Here is a 24760-nt window from a genome sequence, read left to right as displayed (position 1 = left end):
ATTCATTATTTTATATAATTATAAGGAATATGAAATCATTTCCGATTGTGTTGACTATCAGTTGAACGTTAGCACTTGCTACTAAAAAGTAAAACTTTGTAAATAATTTATTCACGCTGTTGAAAAACAAAATGCTAGCAATGAATCATTTTGAGCAAAGGATAACAATGAAATACTTTAAAATTCGGGTAAAGAATAAAATTACCCAAGTAGAAGAACAGTGCAAGGTAGGAAAAACCTCACAAATTTTCTTTTAGTCTTCATTGCCTGAATTAATCCCTTTTTCCATGGTTAAATTAAAGGAGAGCATTTTCCTGCATGGAAACAAACAAAACCTTTGCTCATAGTAAAACAGTCCCAAGTGAATGAACTGACGAATTTTCCTACCAGAAGACTTGATCCAGCCAGTTAGAATAACATGAGATAAGGCTGCAACAGCACAGAGGCAGTGGAAGGGCTGGCTTCCCTGACTGCCACTGCAGTCACAGCAAAAGAACAACAAGAAAATGAGTAAGAAAAATGAAGCCCCCACACAAGGGCTGACCTCCGTCTCTTTTGGCAGATGAAAGGATATATAGTGCTTACATGGGCTCTGGCACGTCTGGATTTATAGCACATTCTCTCACTCTCATGTGAATTTTTCTTTTTGCATAAATCAGGAGCAACTAATTAAAAAAGAAATATTTAATTCTGACATGTTCTTTGAACTGGAGTCCCATCTGGTTCTGTTTGAATAGTAAAATCTGCTGTAGTTGTTAAAATTGGCAAGTAGCATTGTCCAAAAGAAACAAAAGGGACTCAATGCAGCAGGTTAATACTCCAGCATTTCAGCTAGAGACATTTCCAGAATCCAGCGACCCAAATCGCTCCAATCTGGAAACCATAAAGATCAAATGTGAAGGTGAAGAATGCCATTTTTGGGTGGAGTCACTACCACTGCTCTACATTTTTTTAGTGTGATGGAAACAGCATCAGGCTCTGAAAGACCTTTGTTTGAGAGCGACTCATGGAACTGTGGCAAGCCACCAGAAAACACTCAGCTTATTTTATGAAACACATTTAAGGCAAATATGAGAAGCCAGTCTTCATGCATTTGACGCAAAACCTGAGGGCTTCTTTCCTCTTCCACATTATCTAGAGCAGATATAACTGTGTTCACCAAAACCAGAAAAATATTCCATTTATATTCCTCTCTTACTTGATAAACCTGTACAAATCTGGACACCAGGACACAATACATTCTGATAACAAAGAGGGAGAAAATGAAGTGGTGCTGGGGTTTCTATACACTCTGAAATACAAGTAATCAACATCTAATGCAATTTGAAACTCTTACGTAGAGTCAAAGAGAATGGCTGATTACATCTCTATGCTTTAGAAAATATTGTTTTACATTTTTAAGACATACACTGACCTGTGATATCTTTTCTTCTTTAAAATAAAGTCTTTTCCTTCAATGGCAAGTTAACTTGCAGATGAATGCCTGGGAAACCTTTAACAGCTTGGTCAAAAAGATGACATTTTAATGTCCCCTCCTCCTCTTCCTACAAAGAGACTTAGGAGTTCTTGCCAGGCAGTAAAAGATTCAGGGACTTAATACTTTTAATTAACATTTTTTGAATGTTTATTTGTAAGTTACATTTAATTTAAACCTCAGCCTAATCCTTTGATTTGGAAAGAGGACATGCTGTCAGAACAGACCAAATGTAATCCCTAATAATTTGGCTAAGATTTTAACTTAAAAACTTTCTGATGGAAATTGCCTAACTGAAATTTCTTAACAGAGAAAAAATAAGCATGCTACAGTTTTAAAACAATGATAATCAGTCTCAAATATGTATACATGGGATGAGAATCTTTCAGTCAAGAACCTCATAGGAGAATCAGAGCATGTGCTCTTGCTAGATTGGTTTACTTAATAAAGAGTTAGTGAGTAAGTACTACATAGAAGGCATGGGCGGGTATTGTGCTCTCCTGATATAACTCTTGATTCCATCTGATTGTTTATGTGTAATATCCATGAAAGCTAGGAAAGATTCTTCTAGTAGAAGACTGAGAGGGTAGGAATTGCATGGGTTAGGTAGGCAAGAGAAACGTTTGGGTTCAGTGCTGCTGATCTCGTTGACTGCAAGGATACAGCTCTAGATATCCTGTAAGATTAAGTAGAGTGTGTATACAGGTCTCTCACTCCTAATATTTGTCAGCCCTAAAACAAAGAGGGTAACAGTAACAGAAGAATGAGTTAATGGCTGGTTTGGATTACAGCCACTTTGAGACTTGGTAGCAGAATCGGTGATCTCTGCACATAATTCAGTAGGACTGTATTATGTTGATAAAGTATTGCTGATGATTATTGTTTTTTTACTATTAAAAACTTCTCTGGGGCAACCATGATGTGTCAGGTATTGTACTAAGTGCTAACTTCCTGTCCCTCATCTTACATTTTCTCAACTGTCCCTCAGACAGGTTTTATAGATAATGAAGCTGAGACATAGTGCAATTAAGACCTTTTTTTTTTTTTTCTTTTTTCACGCTCCTGGTCTTTCTGAGCAATTATTACCTCTGCTCGGAGTCTAGCAACTGATAAACTATGGAGCTCAGAGTGTCTGCTCACACAGCTGCATCCCAAAGCCCAATCATGGAGCTTCACACATCATAGCCACTCAAACTAAAAGTGTGAAATTACAGTAAACTGAAGGATGCCAAGTATCCTGATAAAAGCATTTAGTCCATTAAATCCAACACGCATTTACTGTATGCCAGGATCTGGAAGCACACAAGCCTATATGGCAGTAATGATGTCATGAGACTGAGAGTAAAAAGTGTCAGCCTAGTGATAAGTGGGGCATTATAGGATTCAGAAGAAGGGAAAATTACTTGTGGAAGGGGCTAGAAAGGGTGTGATGGAAAACAGGTCGTTCGAACCATTCAAAGTGCACCTCATAGGATTGGAGGTTGGACTTTTGTGGGGGGAAGCAGAAGCGGCCAGAGTTGATGAACTAATGGCAGAAGAAAGACAAAAATAAAAAATAAAAAAATAAAAAATCCCACCCAATTGCCTACATTTGAAAATACTTGCTATGAATATTTTCCTTCTTTTTTTTGAGATGGAGTCTGGCTCTGTCGCCCAGGCTGGAATGCAGTGGTGGATCTCAGCTCACTGCAACCTCCACCTCCTAGGTTCAAATGATTATAGTTGCTGGGACTACAGGGGTGTGCCACCATGTCCAGCTAATTTTTGTATTTTTAATGGAGATGGGGTTGTGTCCTGTTGACTAGGTAGGTCTCCAGACCTCAAGTGATCTGCCCACTTTGGCCTCCCAAAGTGCTGGGACTACAGGCGTGAGCCACCATGCCTGGCCCAATGAATATTTTCTTTCTATCTAGTATTTCATGGCAAAATTCCTTTGGAGAGCAAAGATAAGTGTCCTCCCCCACTGCACGCACACACACACACACACAAATGCGCACGTGCACGCACACGTGCACACACACATTTTGCACCGGCCTTTATGTAGTCCAGGAGTCTAGGCTATGAATTGTTTGGCTAGTGACAGAAGGGCAATGAAATCTTCTTTGTAGGTAAACTTGAAGTTCATGATCATGCACTACACTGCTGAGGTAATTCTGCTAAAATGTGTGGTTTCACTGCCTCTGGGAGTCCAAGCATTCCTGGGAATGAGACAAAACCTCAATCTGTATGAGTCAGCAAGACTTCTCTCTTGAGTCTAGCAGCACACACTGCAGCTCCTACCCTCTGTGGATGTCTACATTTAAAATAAAACCTGTCAATGAAATGGCACAGAAACTGCAGATGCTTTCTTTAGAGATTCACGCTTCTGTTGAAATCACACTGTTCTCGCCTCAAACATTTAAGGAGAAGTTCATGAGCTCAGAGCATGATCTTTTAATGATGGGCAGTTGTGTTTCTAATATCCAGCCCAATGTGGAGAGAACTTGATGGGTGGCGATTATTCATTCACAACACAAATAAGTGCTAGGTGCTTGGGTGAAAGGGAGTGAAGGTGATAAGATTCCTGCCCTCTAGATAGTGAAGGAAAAAGTCAAGTAAACAGTAAATCACAATACAGAGTGAACAGACTGCATTAAAATGAATCAATGCGTTCTGGTACAACTGAGAGAAAACTGGGGTGATGCAGGCAGCATATGGTGGAAAACAGCACAGATCCCAGAAGTAGTTTTATAGCTTTGACCTGCAGGAGTGACCTGGATAATGATAAGCAAGTTACTTAGTCCATTCAAGTCTTAGTTTCCTCTTCTCTCGAACAGAAATGCCAATGCTTACCTCATTTAGTCATTCTGCATGGCTATTATGAAGATCACGATGATGCATATATACACATATTAACCATAAGAATGTGATCTAATTTTTTTTACCTAGTCTTTTGGGTAATTGGAGTGGGTGCCTACATGTGTTTGTGTGTGTGTGGGTGGGTGGGTGGGTGTGCATAGTTTTGCCGGTAGTACCTAGATTATAATTCCTTTGAAGGAGAGAGAGAGTCTCTTTCACTTTAGGCCAGGCATGGTGGCTCATGCCTATAATCCCAGCACTTTGGGAGGCTGAGGCAGGTGGATCACTTGAGCTCAAGAGTTCAAGACCAGCCTGGGCAACATGGCGAGACCCTGTCTCTACAGAATATAAGAAAATTAGCCAGGTGTGGTGGCATGCTCTTGTAGCCCAGCTACTTGGGAGGCTGAGGAGAGGATCACTTGAGCCCAGGAGGTCGATGCTGCAGTGAGCTGCAATCATGCCACTGCACTCCAGCCTGGGCAACAGAGGAAGACCCTGTCTCAAAAAAAAAAAAAAAAAAAAAAAAAAAAAAAGAAAAAAAGAAAAGAAAAAAGGTGTCTTCTTCACTTCAAATTCACCTATTTTCACATATAGTGCCTAATTCTTAACAGATGCTCAATAAATGTTTGTTGAATTTAAATTCAATGTTATGTAAGTCTGGCATTGCCAGCAAGATCTGAAACTCCTTTCCTCCAAACTGCCTGTCATTAAAGTCAGTGTTAAGGTGTTTGAACACCTGACTTGTACCCTTAAACTAGGAATGTGGCTACTCTTAGCATTTCTAACTGCAAATATTATAATGAATTATACACTTTCTAGTCCTTTGAAGAGTCCACTTAAAACTAGAGTCTGCTGACTGATGAGTTTCACTGGCTAGGTCCACACCATGTGAAGTATTCCTTTTTATTTATTTCTCAAATGACCTCTCCCTAACTCAATAGTGGTTCTCTTCCAGGAGTTAACCCCAAAGGCATCAGGGATTAAACACAATTTTCACTACATCTATTATGCTCTCAAGTACCTCACTCAAACCTCTTCTCAACCTTCTTATTTTAGAGTTAAGGTTATTTGCAAGCATGATGTTCGCAGGATGTTTATGTATCAGATGTTTACCTACCTGGTATCTCAGACTTCTCCCATACCCTTCCTGTATTTTTGAAAATATAACAATATCAGAAATTGACTGCATCACTAGAGTGACTGCATCACCATGGTTTTACCAAATTAACATATGATCTTTTATAAGTTGTTGGAATTATAGCTTTCTGTGGCTAGGAAATGAATATAGACTTCAGACCTTTTGCAATCTTTGTGTTTCTTTGTCTCATGGTCTTTGAGAAGCAGCCTCACAAGAAAAAAAAAGCCTCATGGAAGAAGTCTTGGAGGTGGCTGTGCGATGAGGCAAGGATGTCTGACACGTTTCCAAGGTGCAGTTATTTACACACACACACACACACACACACACACACACACACACACACACACCCCTCTCCAGGCTTTCAGCAGTTTAAAGAAATTTTCAAACCTAAAATACCAGGAAAGTATTAAATAGCATGTACAGGTACGGTGTGTTTTGATTTTTAAAGCGGTTATACTGTGCTACCCATAAAGTTTTATCTGCACTATTGGGGTGATTTCTAAGTGACTCAAGATAAACACACACTTTTACTCAAACAGCATCTGTCTATTCCAGCACAAACAAATGCCTTATTGATTATTGGTTTTGCAGTTAATCACGCCTTTAATTTTTCTACCTTCCCCTTTAAGCTTGGTTTCAAAAACAAACACAAGGATGAATTTCTGGAAACTAAAGACTTGCAGATGAGGGTGATGGTCTAAATCAGTCTTTTGGCCTATAAAGTTTGACAGCATCTTTTTACAGCAATTTTCCATGTATTTCCCAGTGATCTAGGTGGGCCTCTCCTGGTAATGAGAGTTTCCTGTGCTGATGGAGAACTTGGAAGTGCAGGTGTCCAAAGAAACTCTCCTTGGCATTAAAAATCCTGCAAGGAGCTGATGGGATTACTGAGATTAAAGTCAGCCGCCAGCCTAAGGTTATAACGAATGCTACCCTGGAGACAAGAACGAAGAGAAAGAACAGGCTGCCTAGGTACAGCTGGTTGTCAGAAATTGTGGGTAAACAGTTAGTCTCTGAAGGAATGCCAATCATTCCTGAGAACAGATGAAATAAACTTCTCAATTTAATATTTGGTCAACTGCATTTCCCTGTTGGAAGCTTACCATTCAGCCAGGAACTGTATATGCTGATTTGTTTTTGAAGCTCACATTAAGGGGATGGGGAAAGCTTTGCAAAAATGAATTTTCAAAGAACGACTCTCTAAGAAAATCATGTGTAATTAGAATTCACAGCAGATGTTTGGAACTGAGCAAAGGCCAGCCTAGGGCAGGAGAAAGGCAGTCAAAATACAAATGCCATGCATGGAGGTAGAAAATGAAAATGAAGAAGGAAAAAAAGTTACCCAGTTGTCTGTGGTTTCTGTACTCTTCCTGGGAGAAAGGGGCAAGGCATAGCATTATTCTGTGCTCTGAAGACATGTACTCCCTATGCCATTCAAATACTGTCAGTTGACAGAACTCAAATCTTTTTCATATTCCAGAAAAAATAATCTATCAATACTAATTTCATGCATTTCAGCCTGGGTCACACAATGGAAAAAATGCATCTGTGCAACAACTTTCAAACCATAGGAGGACAAACACAGATGTCACACTAACTACATCATGTTAATCCTCTCCTAGCACTGCCTGAAGTCCTTAACGTAATGGAAGCTGTGGCTCACATCTATCCACTGGAACCGTTCTTAACACACGGTTGGATACCTCTATTTCAACCACATACTTGGAGGTGACAAGAGGTGAAACGCTTTTTTGGTGGACATGACTGTACTGTTGTATGTGTGTGGTGGTGTGTGCGGGGTGCATTAGGGAAATCTTTGACAGAAAAAATGGGGCTAAGGCACATGTTTGGAAGGGTTAAAAAAAAAAAAGACATTCCTTTCATACAATCTTCCAGGTTTTCAAAGCAATAGAAATCCTCTCACATTGCCATTATAGTTTTAGACGCCAAGTTAGGGATTAAAACATATCACTTTGAATGATTTTAATGCATTGCCAGTATTGAAAAAGAAATGAACTGATTCTTAATCTGTTTGAATTATTTTTAATAAAAATATTTTAATTTGGATGAATTTTATATGAGAAACATAAGTATTCTAAATCTAGACACTTTAAAGAAAGATAAGTAGATAAATAGATGTTTGTATTAAACTCTTCTGGAAGAATAGCAACATTCTTCCACTAAGGAAACTGGAATACTGTATTATAGAAGTTGATAGTCGGAGCTGAATTTCAGCATAGAGAGGTTGAATTCCAAATCACCTTTTCCTGCCTCCTTTTACTCCTCCCCAGAAGACACGGGACTGTCCAGATGAAGGTCAGTAAGATGCTCGGTAAATGAATTCATCTATTTATAAGTGGTTGATTTTAGAGGAAATAGCATGTTAAATGAACAAAAGCAATGTCTGATTTTTCTTTACGTGGAAATGACTGTTAAATAAATGAATTTTTGCATCTTTATATTGGAGCTTTCCAAATACATAACAGCATCCTTATAAATATATACAATATTTAGAAACTACATTAAAACTAGAGAAGTAATATAATGTATGTGCTGGCAATGATTAGTTTTGATTTGTAAAGGTATGTTCAATAACTAGGCTAGTAAAATTCTGCATGTTACACCCTCATTTTTTAAGGTGGAAAACTTCAGAAAATTATTTTCTCTTCTCCCTCTAAACTCTGTGTACCTCCAGAAATATCAAAAAATGTTTCTTTAGTATTTCACATTTCACATGATTTTCTAACTTCTTTTCATTATCATGAGTATTTCCCACTGGAAATGTGATATTTCATTTCCAGATCCTCAAACTTAAGGCTCTGTGAAAATTCTTGCACCTGTAGCCATTAGCCTTTGGGTCTACCTGGGTCTCGGTCTTTTATCCTGAGGTGGGATCTACTGCATCAGCTTTAGCCCTAGGTAAACACACCAAGGCTAGATGGATAAGACATCTATAATGAGTTTCTTCATACAGCTGGATCCCTGGCTCTGCCTTTTCTTTTCTTCTTTCTGGGTTAGTATTATGGCCTACAAACTACTCAGAATGGAACATGGTATTTGTCTTCTTAAGGAAGGAAAAAATAGCAGATTTTGGCAGGACTTTAAGGTGTGAACAGTCTGTAATGGTGGGTAAGCCCATGCCTTACAGATATTTCCTTCAAAGACTGGAGGGACATGAAAGATGAACCGTCTGGGCTTCATCTTATCTTCCCCAGTGGGCTGCACTTTCTTACAAGATAGCACAAAAGCATCAAGGAAAAAGGCCCAGCAAGTGAGGTTTCTATGTGAAATCCCCAGAGGAGCTTCACGAGGAAGCCAACCTGAACAATTATTTGATGTAAGAAAAAAAAAATCTTGTTAATTAAAAAAATTTGCTATGTGCTGCCTCACATAATTATCAATAGTGTTTGAGACAAATTCCAGCTATACCCCATATACTTATATTTTCATCTTAGACAAGCTCAGGGTACCAGCTGATTGAGTAAATTTATTTTTAATAGAATCACAGAATTTTAAATGCTTGAAACAACCCAAGCATCTGTCTGGTCCAATCACCCATCCCCTGGAGAATTTCATCTATAGCATTCTCGGGCTTGCTGAAAGAATAAAGGAGCTTATTTGTTTATTTTTCTAGATCCAATATATGTAGTTAGAAGTTTAAAACATTAGAATTGTAGGAAGAGTAACACTTTGGTAGAATTGAGACATCTCATTCTCCTGAAGGAAGGCAATTAGAATAATGCCATAAATGCATTTTAACCCCTTGGGGTAAACAGAGCTGGGGAAAAAATGCCCAAGTCACATGCACAAGTGCATATGTGATCATCCTCAATCCTAACATGTGCAATTAGTCTCAAACACTCTGTTCAGTAGTTGGAAATATAAAAGCATAATGCATTTTATTACTATTGGGATTTATAAAACATTTTTAAATTTAATCTACTTTCCTCCCTTTATTTGAATCTTGAATTGAATGAGATTAGATGGCTAAGGGAGGGAGGGAGGGAAGGAGAAGGAGAATGGAGAAGGAGGGTGGAGGTTTGTGTGTGTGTGTGTGTGTGTGTGTGCATGCATGCTTGTGTCTGTCTTTGTTTCAGATCAGCATCCAAAATTGCTATTCTGACGTGGATCAAAATTGCCATTTTGATGTGGTGCTTTCAAATGGTGCGTTAAATGAGAACTACAAAAGGGTATAAAATCCTCATCCACACCAGGGATTTGGAATTTCCAGGGTTCAGCTCTCTCTCACCTTTGGAGAAGGTGGCTATGGATGTGCTAGAAAAGTTTTAACGTATGGGTTTTGCTAATTCTGAAGAACACACTTTTTTTTTTGCTCTGGTGCTTTCAAATTACTATATGAAAGTTATTTAAAGCTTAGGAGTTGGTGTGTTACCTTACACGCGACATAAATGTAGCCATTGCTCCTAAATGTGAACATTAATGCACTCTGTAAAAGGTGCAATTATTACCACTGGGACAGAAATCAACAAACCCCACCAAAGGAATTTCTTAAAACTGCTATCATAAAATCTGTGCATGTTATGGATTTCATTAACATTTTACTCCCTGAGGATTCCCAATTATATAATAACAGAAGTTCTTTAAATTTTAAATACCACAGACAGGAACAGCCTTTCACCCAAAACAGATGTGAAACCATCAACCTTACCTCCTTATTGGTCCACAGATATGAAACTGGTTGGTAATTGATAGCTTTTAATGTGTTGCTATTTAGGTTACAGAAGTGGAAACTTAATATTATCGTTCCCATGAAAAGATAAGTTATTAACCAATAGACAGCCTTTTCAACCACGATTCTTTCCTTTTGATTATATTTGAAGTTAAAAAAAAAAAAAAAACCCAAGAACTGTCTGATTTACATACCACATAAAAACAAAACTAGGTAGACAAAGGTCGGTGACATCCAATGTTCATGTGTCAAAGAGCTAATTTCAGTCTTATTTTGCCTGAATCTTGTCAATGGTAATTTGCAATTTTATCCCCTGCTTCCTTTTCTTAATCCTGTCCTTATTAGTGCATTTTGAGATCCAATGGTACAGCCTTCTAAAATAACATCTGTATTTATTTAGCTAAAAACAGTTCACGTTTAAAAGCTAAAAATAGGGAAGCCTAAGATAAATAAGCAGGAAGGTTTATGAAGCTATTTTCCTGCATAAGGTCAACAAACACATCTGTATTTTTGGAAAACAAAAGAGCTACGGTTCTGTTCAAATAATATCTACAAGCAGTCTAGAAGTGATAAAAGCCAGCCAAACAGCAATGAACTTTTTCTTTCACAAGGATGATTATATGAAAAAAATGACTTGATTAGAATTTTTGGATCTACTACGCCAGTGGTTTTTGAGCGGGGGTGATTGTTCCCTCAATAGGATATCTAGCAATGTCTGGAGACAGTTTTTGGGTTTTATGACTTATGTGTGTATGTATGCTATGTGCTTCTAGTGAGCAGAGGCCTGGGACACTGTTCAACATCCTATCTTGCACAGGTCAATCCCTCCAACAGAAAAAGATTATGCAAATCAAAATGTCAGTATTGCTCAGACCAAGAAACTCTGCTCTAGATGTAGTCCAACCACGTAAGTTAAAGCTTCTGCAGTGATTGTTCAATTTCATAGGCACCATTTGCCAGTCAGCAAACAAGTAGGGGTAGGCTCAGGTTTAAACACGCTTACTTGGTCTTCACGACACCAGCCTCAAAAGAGACTGAAATCCATTTTCATCTTGTTACAATGGAGTAGGAGCAGGGATGCTAAGATTCTAGTCCAGGTTCTGTCATTAACTTCCTCTGTGATCTTTCAAATCACTTAACCTCTGAACTTATGCAAAATAAGGGATTTAGACAAAAGGATGCCTGTATCCCTTTTAGTCTTAAAGTTGAGATATCCCTGAAAGAAAAAAAAAATTCTTCTCTAGACTATGAGTGTTTGTTTCAAATAGACGTTGCATCAAACAATAAGAAACCAAAAACTGTAAGTACAATGGAAAGTTATTGCTACACAGGTAATTTATTTGTAAGAGTAATTCTACCTGAACAGTGGTGGTTCTTGAAGAATTGTCTTTTCGGTGTTGCTTCATCATCAAAATCTAAGAGGCTTTTTCAAATATCATACATTTTCTTTAAGGTGTGTTGACAAGAAATTAGTATAATCATTGGACTGATTTTTTAAGCTGAATTAATTAGTCAACTTGACCAAAATGGTTAAAATCATCTTGGTAATTTCTTTTTTTTTTTTTTTGGTAATTTCTACGAAACAAAACAATTGGTTAAAAATCTGCAAATAATCATCTCTCATGTCTGCACCTGTTTTCCCCAAATCATACCCTCCTTAAAAAACAAACAAACAAAAAAAAAACCCACTTAGAATTTAATCCATCTCTACCTACATATTCCCTTCAAATGACTTCCTGTGATGTAAAAAGCCATGGTCCCAGGATGACATTAGGAAAAGTTCCTCAGGACACTGTAGATTGTGGAACAGACTTCCTGGGTGGAAACTCAGTCATAGGTAACATACCTCTGCTTCATTAATGGTTAGTATGTAAAGCATTTATTTTATGGAGGAAGTAGAAGTCAATGCAGAATCAGGGTAAGCACCAAAAGCTCACCTTGGGGAATTTTGTTTTTAAAGCAAATTGTCTTCCTTCCAGATAAATGTTTAGGTTGAAACAGCATGTTAGTATTAGTTGCAATAAACACACACACACACACACACACACACACACTCACACACACACAGCACAGCACACCTGGGGAATCCACATTCATTTGAAGAGCTGTATTTTCCCTAGTTTTGCCAACACTGTATTTTAAATGCATCATTCCACATTTGGGTAACCCAGTGAGCTATTTCTGTCAGTTCGCTACTCACAGATTTATAAAGTATCATTTTAATGTAATTTTGACAATTTGCTAATGATCTGAATGAGTTAATACACCCCCTAAAGTATCTGGGTTATAGGCACAGAGTGTTGACAATCAGGATAACCTGGCCCTATCTATGCTCTGGATCAGTCAATGTAGCAGGTGGAACCAATTTTGAATACAACACTACGAACAAAACCTGTGAGAAACCAGCAATTTTGTGAAAAAATCAAGGTGATACCTGTTCCACACTCAACCCATTAATACCAGAGAATAAAAAATTTGTCCACAAAGTTTAGCAGAAAAGAAAATTGTATATGAAACGTGTTAAAACAAATGACATTCTAAAGCTTTAAGGTAAATTACTTCACTTTCTACTTTCAATGTGAGGAGATTTTAACTTTAAAGATAAAACAAGGGTTTCAAGTAACAGATTCTTCAAATTGAATATGTCAGCACTCACTCATCCCACCTGAAATGTGATAAAAATATATCATACTACCATTTTTCAGAGGAAATATTTCCAAGGGCTCATAAGTTACTTCACTCTATTTGGTCTCAAAGGAAGTCCAGGCAGGCCCTTCTCAGCTCCTGAAATCATGTCTACGCCATTGTGTTATTTTTCATGCCTATTCTCAGCAAGATGTAACAGGCAATTCAAGTTTTGAATCATGACAGAGCCACTTTGGAAGTTGCCAGAAGCAACAACTCACTGCTCTGGATGGAATGTTGGTGAAGTGTATGGACAGGAAACCTCGGAGGACTGAAGGAAGGACCCCAGGGCTGAGGGTGGCAAACCTGATTGTGTCTGACGGTCTGGTCTGTGGCGCATCAGGCCTGATGCCAGGATTAGTTATGTATCTCCGAATAGCTGGCATGAGAGTATCTCTCCAGTGTACCTCAGTCGCAAGAGCACTCAGTGAAAAACATAATCAGAGTGGCCAAAGAGCTTTGCAAGCCTCGGCCGCACCCTGACTGGGTGTCAGATCCAGAGGCAAGTGGCAATGCACGTGCTGGCCACGGTCTGACTTCTTCTGTGCCTGCTGTCTTGCTTCCTGAGTCTGAGGAAGGATATCCACGTCCATTGTGTAAGACCGAGATTTCTCACAAGTTATGTCTTCCTCCGGAGTCAGGACTTTGGTGAACTATTTAACCCCACTGGACCTCAGTTTTCTCACGTGAAGATAGGGGTAAAAATCTCTGGTCAACTGACCTCACTTAGTAAGATTAAAATAGGACGTATACAAAAAGTGCTTTTGGCCAGGCACAGTGGCTCATGTCTGTAATCCCAGCACTTTGGGAGGCCGAGGCAGGCAGATCACTCGAGGCCAGGAGTTCAAGATCAGCCGGGCCAACATGGGATGAAACCCCGTCTCTACTAAAAATACAAAAATCAGCATGGTGTGGTGGTGCATGCCTGTATCCCAGCTACTCGGGAGGCTGAGGCAGGAGAATCGCTTGAACCCAGGAGGCGGAGGTTGCAGCGAGTCAAGATTGCGCCACTGCACTCCAGCCTGGGCAGCACAGCGAGACTCTGTCTCAAAACAAAAGTGCTTTTGTAAGGGAAGAATGCTATGGAAACATAAGATTTTGTTGTTAGAATATGTGTCACAATTAATTTTAAAATCTTTAAAGCAACCTTAAAGGCTACTTAGATTGGACCAGTTTCTCATGTTGAACTTAGAGGAAGGGCATTTACTTTCTTTTGACACTATTGTCTCAAATGACTAAACATGACTGTGTGTGTTTCAATTCCATTAAGCCCATCTCCCTACCACACTAAGGGCTTTCATTAATGGTATCTGCTTCCAAAGTTCCTTCAGAGAGAAAATGGGGAAGACTTTAATATTATTTGAGAAATACATATAAGGCAAAAGGGAAACACGAAAATAAGCTTCTTCAGCAGGTTGGCTCCAGTCCTTCTTTTCTGGAAATTTCCTTCTTCTCATACCTCAGAGTTAACATCTGCACTAGAAAACGGAGTGGAGAAAGAAGAGGCTCTTGCCTCAAGGGTTTGCTGATGTGGTCTTACACCTACAGACTGTCTTCCTGGAGGTTTCCTTCTGTCTGATTAATCCATAAGAGGGCTGATTTACCAACCCAAACAGGATGTGGTTTAGAAGTCAACCGCTCTCTGCTCCTCCGGAGTAAGTGAAGGGATACATACTCTAGTACCACAATTTTTTTCCACAAGAGAAAAAACCCCTAAATTTGGAGAAGAGTAGTTTCAACTCAAGTTGATTTGTCAAGTAATTTAATTTCTAAAGTCACTAGCGGGTGTGGTAATCCTGGTGCTATTTTTGTGTCTTCGAACAACAAAGTTCATATCCCACCCAAGTATTACGTCTCTGGTTTTTTTTTTTTTTTTTGGTCTCCTGGCATTTTAATCAGAGAAAAGTCACAGTTGTTTTGAGGAAAGCACTCCCAAGAGCTTTAATTAAAGCTGGAAGGATAAATCTGTTTACAGCGTGGTGAACACTATCATTAATAAAACATTGAAATAATTAACGAATTAAATTCTGCTTTGCGTGTCAATGGCTACGTTCAGGATCTTTGAGAACGTCTCCCCAGAAGACGCAGTACACTGTGTACTTAGTTTGCAAAAATGAAAAGGAAAAACTGAAACTGCATTTCTCTGAGACTCATAGATCATAGACTAAGAGAGCCTGAATGGAGTGAAGGCTACATTATCTTTATTTTATGGGAAAAGAAACTCAGTTTCAATGAGCTTAATGGCCTGGGTTCTAAGGATGTGCTTGAAAAGGAAGACTTTTGATCGCACCACTGATACACAGTCTGTATTTTGCATCCTGGAATGATTAACCAGAAACAAAGGAAGGAAAAAGGTGAAATTAATAATAAGATCGGCAGCTCTGGGACACAGAATACAGAATGGAATAATCTGGAAAAAAAGGCAGGGCAGGCAAATTTCATAGTGTGATTAACTCTGCCATTGACAATGAGGGAATTTTAGCAGCTCAGGATATGAAGTGGTTTTTTCAGCAGGATATGGCTGTGTGCAAACCTTCACACTGGGACTTCCTTCACGCTCCTTCTCACTAACAGGCTCCTTGACTTGTTTTTAAGCTTTCTGGCAGACAACAGATCTCACAGGAAGCTCCAATGTGGACGTTCATATCGACAGTTAATGATGCATTGTTTTTTTTTCTTAATGCCACTCAGTAATTTCCTAGGGAAAACAATGGGAACCAAAGCTTGTTCCTGTCTTGATGGAAAGTCAGCTTCCAATATTGCCTTATTAATTTAACACATGAAAGTATTTGTATACTTGTTGTTGCTACAGCAACTTGTTTTGTGGGGGCATATTTCATGCAAAATGTGAAAAATCTGAAAAAGAAAACAAACATTATCTGCATATTTATGTGCATATAAATAGAAATGTATGTGTGCTAAGGTTCTTGTGATTAGAGGTATGTGCCTCTTGCCCTCAGTCTAAATTATGCTGTACTTGTTGGTTAATTTACAAAACATCTATCTAATGAAAACAACAAGCCAACCACTTCCAAGGAGTTTCAGAAAAGCTGGAAACACATGAAATTATTCATAATTAGGTGATCGGTGGATGATAACAGCACCCACCCTGTACACAGACACAACGAGCATGTAAATGAGCCTGCTGAGCTCAGAAGGGGAAAAACGGTAATTTTACCTCAAGGTGAACCTGAAGCTAAGCTTTTGTGACTTTCACCTTTCAGAGAGATGGAGCAGCAAAGTCCCTGCATGCTAGGCTTAGAAACAGGAGGCACCCAACCCATCTCAACGTGATTCGGCAGGGAGGTGATGGACATTTCATGAAATACACTTGAAAGTATATGAATGGGAATAAATGGTAAAAATCCTGCATACTGTAATATAAACAAGTGGGTGTTAGAGTCTGATAGACCTTGTTTCCAAGCCCATCACTAGGTCACCAGGTCACTAACTGTGACCTTGAGTGTTTACCCATTTCTCTGAACTTCAGCATCCTCGTTTTTATAATGGGGATGATTATACCTCCTTCCCAGGATTGCAGTGAGGATCAGATAAAAAATATGTCAAGTACTTAGCATAGATCTGGCCACATTCTGTGCACTCGATAAAGGATCAATGTCCTATGAGTAGGACAATTGTCATTTAAGCTCTCCTCCCTCTAGCCAGATGGGGCCATGGCTTCCTGTTGCCCCTCAGAAGTTAAGTGTGGCTCTGTGATGTGCTTTGGCAGTGAAGGTGGGTGGAAGTGATCCAGCAGGGAGACCTGAGAACCATCACGATGAGCTGTGATCTTTCTCCCTCTGTGATATGGTCAGGCTTTGTGTCCCCACCCAAATCTCATCTTGATTTGTAATCCCCGGCATTGAGGGAGGGACCTGGTGGGAGGTGATTTGATCATGGGGGCGGTTTTCCCCATGCTCTTCTCATGATAGTGGGTGAGTTCTCACAAGATCTGATGGTTTTATAAGCGTTTGGAAGTTCCTCCTTCCCTTGCCTTTCTCACCTGCCACCATGTAAAGCATGCCTGCTTCCCCTTCTGCTATGATTTTAAGTTTCCTGCTTCCCCTTCTGCCATGATTCTAAGTTTCCTCCCCAGCCATGCAGAACTGAATTAATTAAACCTCTTTCCTTTATAAATTAACCCAGTCTTGGGTAGTTCTTTATAGTGGTGTGAGAACAGACTAATACACTCTGCCTTGGGGCAGGCAACATTTCAGAGGACACTGTTCCCCAGGTCTGGGTCCTGGTGTGAGAAGATATGGAGCAGACCCCAGCTGGCCCAGCCATAGAACATGGCATGAGCAAGAAGAAAACCCTCTAGTTTTGGGAGTTTGAGGTACCTTGCTTCTCCTGATCATGTTTTCTCCTTGGCAAAAAGAGATGGATGATTTGAGATTTTTTTTTCTTCTGGGGCAATCTCAGATTGTGTGTAACTCCAAAGAATGATGTAAATCTGTTCTGTTGACAAATGCTTTGTGAGAGGCCATGTAGTCTCAGTGTTTTCACTGACAAGAGAATTGCCTTGCACAGAAGAATTGCTACAGTTGCAGTTTCAGAGCTCCTGGAAGACCACCATTTCTACCTTAATGAGAGCTTCCTACCAAGAATGGGACTACGTTACTGATACAGGAGTGCTGGGAAGGGAGGAGCATGGTCCCTTTAAATGATAGGGAAGGGGAAGGGAAGTGCAGGGTAGAGAAAGGAGAGTCCTTGGCTAGCGCTCCACCCCCACGGACCAAAGTGAGGACAGGTACTCCCACTTTCCCTCCCAAATGCTGCATTTTCCAAGACCACCCGGGCCCACCACGCCCCCATCCTGGGCCTTTAATAATCCGAGACCCTAGCGGGCAGATACACAAGCGGCTGGACATCGTGAGGAACACAATGGGGGAAGAAGGCACAAGTGGCTGGTGGTCGAGAGCCCACCTGTGGAAGAGCACACCAACAGGCACCGGCGGAACGACGTGGAGTTTGCGCGGAGCTGTTGAAGAAGAGTCCAGGAGAAAACCATCTCCCTTCCGGTCCCCCCAACAATAAAACCTTGCACTCATTATCCAAGATCACGTGTGATCCGAATCTTCCTGTACACCAAGGCAAGAAACCCTGGGATACAGAAATCCCTCTGTCTTTGTGATAAGGAAGGGGGTCTAATTGAGCTGGTGAACACAAGCCGCCTATAGACGGCAAACCAGAAGAGCACCTGTAACACGCGCCCACTGGGGCTGCGGCTTGTAAACATTCAGCCTTAGACACTGCCGTGGGGTCGAAGCCCCACAGCCTGCCCATCTATATGCTCCCCTAGAGGTTTCAGCAGAGGAGCACTGAAGAAGCGAGCCACACCCCTATCGCACGTCTTGTGAGGGAGACAAGGAGACCTTTCCTGTTTCATTATCATACAAACATGCTTAGTGCTGCAAAATGTAAGCCTCCCTGGAGAGGCACATCTGTCAATCATACTGAACTGCTTGTTGGTTTGGGGATGTGGGAAAACAAGTTACCAAGAGCTATTTTGACACAGGCAAATTCATTTCGTTTCTGACTTAATCTAGAGATGGATTCAGCAATCCCAAGGTAGACGTCTCATCTTTTCTCACCCTCGACATGTTTCTCAGTGTTGGAGGTTAGCGTGAGTTCAGTCTCCTGTAATAGGCCATTTCACTTTAAGTGTATGTTAAACTAATATTGACCTTTCCAAAGTAAAACAAAATCTGGTATTTGTGCTTAAAAGACTGAAGCAGCAATAGATGTGGAAGGTAGAGGATTAATCATCTTGTGTGTGTGTTTTTTTTTTTTTTCCTGCCTTGGAAACTCTCTCTGGGAATTAGTCATTTTATATCTAGCAATAAACGTAAGACAGGCTCCGACTATTCTCCTGAAAAGGAAGCCTGGATCCTTCAGCAAATAATCTTTTGTATAATTTGCCCACAGTTTAACCCACAGATCCAGCTATGGATGTTTCATTTAACAGTGAGTGAAAAACTTAGGACTATCAGCATCAGGCCTTTGGGTGGGAATACCCAGATATCAAGGTTGGGCAAGTGGGCATTAGGAGTGGTGCCAGGGATGAGAGGGGGTAGACGGCTGGGTAGATGGCTGGAAAAAGGGGTCAGTGGTGGGGATGTGGGGCAGACAAGGTATCTGTGGGGATACGTAAGTGACGGCGGGAAGGGAATGTCAGAACAAAGCGAGGAAAGTAGAGGCAGCATCACTAATGAGGACACAGGTATGTACATTTCATGCCTAAACATAGATATCTCATCAACGGAGAGTGCCTTCAACCGAACCCCTTCTTAGATGTGTGCTATATAGACCTACGTGGAAAAACACACTCCAACCTTTCCTTCCCTTCTCCTACCCTGAACAAACAGAAATCTATACTTGGAAACAATTATTTCATACACGTCTATAAACAGGATTCATATATTTCATCCAGGAAATAAAAACATGTCAAAATAGGAAGCCCATTAACAGACAGTGTGTAGTTGGGAAAAATCAGATCTTGGAGCTGTTATCAAAGTGAGACACCTGTACTCACATTCTCGGAAGAGTAGTATGTAAGTATCTGAGAAGATAAATGGGTTTTCAGGGATGTCATCTGGGCCTGCTTTTCTCTGATCGTGTAGTGATGCGCTCATTTTGCAGTGATTTATACCTGATGGCCATTAGCCTATCTTTTCATTGAAGGCCATTTGGCACAGTACCACTTTCTTTCAACAACCTCTCTAGACAGTCAAAAACTTATTCAATCCTAGATAGGCTTGATCTTATGCTGCATACCTGTATCCACTCTCGGTAGGAATCTTCTCCGGGAGTCCACCCATTCTCAGGATAGTTCAGGCGGGAGCGCTCTGCAGACCAGTTGGTGCTATACTGGGAAGAAGCTGTGATCTGGTCAGAATGAATTTCTCCTGATTCCATGCCCACAGCTTCCATACATTTGAAATCTGAAGGGAAACAGGGCCCAAAGTCATCAAAACATAGGGGATTTAATGAAATTTAAAAAAGAAAAAGATGCATTTTTCTTTTTTAACTTGACAAACCAAAGAGTTCATTCATTCAAAATTCTTTAAAAAGATGGTAGTAAGGGACTTACTGGAATATAGCACTGATACTTGGATTTTCATGGCAATATTTAAAAATAAGGTTATCAAGATCATACAATGATTAATAATTTTGCCAAGTGGACTTAGGTTGACAAAAAGACTGTTTGAAATGTACCAGGAAATGATGAAAATTCTGATTTATGTTCACAGTTGAGTGTGTGTGTTTATAACTATCTATGGCTCTACCTGTCATATGGGTACACACAAAAAGTTGTATTTAAAATAAAATTTTTGTATTAAATTATTTCTTTTAATATCAAAGAGAACTGAAAAAAGACTTTATGTCTAGTTACAATTCATACTCAGAGGATGGTAGATCTAACTTCCTGTCTTTCAGATTCTACTATTGGCACCCAGGCCACCTCTTCCTGACTTCCTTTGTTCTTATGCCCCGCCTCTGGCCTGATCATGACTATTAACATAATTAGCTTATTAAAACACACAATTATGCATTGGGGGTAAACTGCACTGTCACATGGCCCCAAAGCACCACAGTTTTAGAGCACAAAATCAAAATGCTCACAACAGTGACCATGAAACATCAAAATCTATATTCTCTGAGGCCTAACATCCTCAGTTTGATGATACTGGGAAAATGAGCGTTCAGTTTTAGGAAAATGTTAATCCAAAGTACACGAGTGAAAAAAGCTTTAGAGATTAAAGGGAAGATCCTCAACCATCCAGAAAATCTCAGCTAATGAAAATTCCCCATTTTCTGAATTTTCTATCAATAACAGATAAGGTTTTAGGGCATACAAGATTTCCTCGCAATGGTTTCATATTTTTAAGCTTACCTTTGTTATTTGTAATATAACAATTATTTACAGGCACAAAAATACATAAATCAATTAATCCAATAAATAAAATACAAATAAGGTTTTGAAATTTCACTGGCCTCTTTATTTTCCAGTGAGATCTGCTGTAGAAGATATGAGCATATCTGTAGGATACCTCTCCAAACACCCCTTGTCCTCTCCCTATGTTACTTTACAGCCTGGGAGCTAGAGCTGATAATTGCACAAACAATTTATTCTTTGTTCTTTTTTGTTGTTGTTCTTGAGACTGGGCCTCACTCTGTCAACCAGGCTGGAGTGCAGTGGCATGATTATAGCTCACTGCAGTCTTAAACTTTGGGGCTCAAGCAATCTTCCCACAGTCTCCCAAGTAGCTGGGACTACAGACATGCTCCACTATGCCCAGCTAACTTTTCAATTTTTAGTACAGTCAAGTTTGCATTATATTGCCAAAGCTGATCTCTAACTCCTGGCCTCAAGCAATCCTCCTGCCTCGCCCTCCCAAAGCACTGGGATTACAGGAATGAGCCACAAGTCCTGGCCTTATTCTTTGTTCTTTCAGATTTTTTCTTGGGCCTTTAAAAGACCTAGAGACCACAAAAACTTTGAGGAAGGGTTGAGCTAGCTGAGTTGAGTATTTTAATAGAATACAAAAAACATAATGGCTTCCTCCAGCATCTTCCACAACCAAACCACTGCATTATCCACACTTTGTGACTGCTCTGTCGGTGAACTACCACAGATTTGTTTTATCGTCTGGGATAGATGCCTGTCCTCTTATGATACTCAGCCTTGTATGCATTGGAGGGTGCCAGGTAGATGCTCTAGTCACATTTCATTGTTTCAAGGCACTATTTTGCCATTTCCCACTTTCTCCCATAATTTCAGAGGCTCCCAAGCAGGCTTCTCACCCACAATTTTATGAAGAAAGCACAGCAAATAGTTCTTCCTATTGATATTAAAAAAGAAAAAAAAAACATTTAAAAGAGAAAAACAGATACTTGGCACCCCCGTTCACAACACATTACTTTAGTGCTTCATGTGGCCGCAGGTGTGTGAGCAGGAATAACATTGAGTATTTACCACAGGGCTTTGCAAAATGAATAAACACTGACCTTCTGAGACACTGCTCTGCAAGACACTGTAGTTTGCTGAGAAACCTTCTTTTGCTATTGCGCTGTCGGTATAAAAAACCATGGAGAGAATGCCCGATGAGGATCGGATTCGACCTGGTGTTTTCTGTCCACAGTAACGCCCAATGTGAGGGCCAACTGGAAAGGGAGGAATACAGACAATGTCAGAATGTCTTTTCTCCTGCAGCAGATGCAAGAATCACCATTTACAAACATGGGTCCCAGCAGAACCCAGAAGTGTTTTCTAACCCAAAGCAAGGCTTCCCTAAGTTAATTGGTTTGCAGTGAACATACTGGATTGGGTTTGTGGAGAAGATTTTAAAGTGTACTCAGAAGGGCAGTAACAGGCATAACCGCATTCCCCAGTGAGCAGAACTGTTTTCAGGAACAGAATCAAAATGCTTGCTTTAATTGCAAAGAATGAGATTTAGGCTATTGAAGTGGCACCTTGGTACCCATTGGCAGGGCAAAACTGTATACACAGCCCAGCGCCAACAGATTCCTGCTAAGCTGTGGTCACTGAGGTTTCTGAGTTACCTGTCCTCGCCTCTCTTGCCCTAGGGGAGATTCTGGGGATGCTGATGTCCAGGGAACCTTCTGGTCTGATCCGTCCCAGGGGTCTGATCCACAATTGACCTGTGATTGGCTTCCTCATGCTATCTTTTTGCCCTGGATTCTTATTATGATAAACATCACAAGCTTGGACAAAGGACAATGGATTATGTCCTACTCAGGGCTTTATGTGAAGACAAATCATTGTAACCATGTAAAAAGTTGGAGACTACATATACCAATAATTTATAAGTAATGGCAACCTATAATCTAAATGAAATAAAAATGCATCTGTCTGACTTCTGTCCTAGTTTTTTCTCTCCTAACTGAGAGGTGACTTGTTTCCAGGGGCCAAGAAATCACCAAAAGCATCCATTTGATTGTGCACACCAGGAAATAAAGGGGACTTGAGGAGGTGAATGATTGGGAACACCCACTAATTTATGTTAAAGTTAAATTGTTTGATGGTCGGGTGCAGTGGCCCACTCCTGTGATCCCAGCACTTTGGGAAGCTGAGGTGGGCAGACCACCTGAGGTCAGGAGTTCGAGACCAGCCTGGCCAACATGGTGAAACCTCGTTTCTACTAAAACTACAAAGATTAGCCAGGTGTGGTGGGCAATGCCTGTAATTCCAGCTACTGGGGAGTCTGAGGCAAGACCCAGGGGGTGGAAGTCGCAGTGAGCCAGGATTGCACCACTGCACTCCAGTCTGGATGACAGAGTGAGACTCTGTCTCAAAAAACCACAAAAATCAATACAGCAATTTGCTGTTTGACTTAAACTGGCCATACCTTTGTTGAAGTGCTTTAAGCAAACCCTGGCAATGAGTAAACTGGAAATTGCCTTGGGAAGTATGTAGAACTCCTCTGGATGGCGAATCTTTCCACTTCCCTATCCTGATCATCGACAAGCCACATACAAAAAAGTCCTTTTTTTCCTCTAGGTTTTTTCATTGCACATATGGTAAAAACATACCAGATGGTTTGGGTTTAGAAGGACAATATGGTGTGGACTGTTTTCCCCTCCAAGAAATCCATGGTTCTGTGCGTTTCAACTAAGAATCATTGCTTTGTTTAAAGAAGCACATTAGGTGGACATGTCCCTGGAGGGAGGGGCCTTCAACAGGGATGTGGTGTTTCAAGGCCAGTGTGTGCAGTATGGATGCAGGACGCGGCGGATGAAGGCCAGGAGAGACTTCAGATGTGATTGCCAAAGTGAACCTCACAAGAACTGGTCTCCCTGAAGCCCCAAGTACCAGCTGCGTTCCTAGTCGGCAGCAAATCCGAGCCCCGTTTTGTGGATTGCACAGATCCTCGGCTGACAGGTTTTCAGCTCTTGGCCAGTTCTCTTTTAAAAAAAAAAAAAAAAAACCAAACCCAAACAAAATAAAATAACTAAACCAAAATGGTTCACCTATTTGAGTTAACGCAAAAATGGGCTGCTTTGAACAATATCTGCTAATTTCTCGATGTGTTGGAAATAATGGAGTTGAGTGAATTCAGCGTTTTCTCTCTATCGCAACCCCTCACTCTCCCTCCAGGCACCACACAGTTTGTGTGCTTAGACTGCTTTATCATGAAGAAAACGAGGAGGATGACCCAGTGGGGAGGACTGATACGGATTATCTACAGGGCATCACGCTGACACGGACAATAGCTTTGCATTATGGAAGCAAATTTTGTTATATTAGACTTCTCTGTTGGCAGAAGAAAGCACCTCAGAAGATGAAACTCTTGCTGTTTTTTGTCTCTCTTCAGCTTTAATCCTGGCTTCTGATTCTTCTACAGGTAGTGGTTTTTTGCTATTTAATAGATTTTCTTCATTCTGGATGTGGCCCTAGTAGTAATGTAACACTTTTTTTTTCTTATCTCTGGAGCACGAAGTTGTCCATAACATACACATGAAAATACCTTGCTAGAAGCATACACTTAAGTCTTTACTTTCCTAAAAAAGAATCTCATTTCTGATCTGCAATATTAAAAAGAAGGCTTAGAGTCCATTCAGACTCCCTCACTACTTTTTCCCTCATTTAAATTCCATTAGTGTGGCTTCATGATGTTTTTTCTTTAGTTTGTGGGCAAACGTTTACAGCCCTAATCCTTGGGGTCGTTCTCTGATCGCCACAGCCGCTGACCTCCCCCGGAATACAAGCTCGCAAGCAAAGCTGTGATCGCCCTGTGGAAGCCCAGGCGGCTGATCCTCCCCGCCACTATCACCCAACTCCTTTGGGGAGGGCGGAAGGGGAATCTCTTTGAAAGAGAAAACAGAAGAGAACTTGTCTGATGCAGACTTGCAATTTAGAGAGTCTCCATGACTCACTGGTTTATAATGTTTAAGACATGCTGGGTAAATC

General features: G+C 40.4%; 1 protein-coding gene across 7 annotated transcripts in view; it reads right to left on the bottom strand.

Annotated features, from left to right (window-relative positions):
* Positions 1 to 24760, bottom strand: part of NRP1 (neuropilin 1) — a 158049-nt gene that overhangs the window by 58262 nt on the left and 75027 nt on the right. For all 7 annotated transcript variants that reach the window (XM_037986506.2, XM_008002758.3, XM_008002755.3 and 4 more), the window contains exons 5-6: positions 21838 to 21993; positions 19603 to 19769 (exon numbers count right to left, since the gene is read on the bottom strand). In XM_037986506.2, coding sequence (XP_037842434.1) covers positions 19603 to 19769; positions 21838 to 21993 — 323 coding nt within the window. The remainder of the gene's footprint in view (positions 1 to 19602; positions 19770 to 21837; positions 21994 to 24760) is intronic.

This window comes from Chlorocebus sabaeus, chromosome 9 (genome assembly GCF_047675955.1).
Source record: "Chlorocebus sabaeus isolate Y175 chromosome 9, mChlSab1.0.hap1, whole genome shotgun sequence".
NCBI classification, from domain to species: Eukaryota; Metazoa; Chordata; class Mammalia; order Primates; family Cercopithecidae; genus Chlorocebus; species Chlorocebus sabaeus.
Note: the sequence above shows the minus strand (reverse complement) of the source record. Positions and strands in the feature narration are given on the sequence as shown.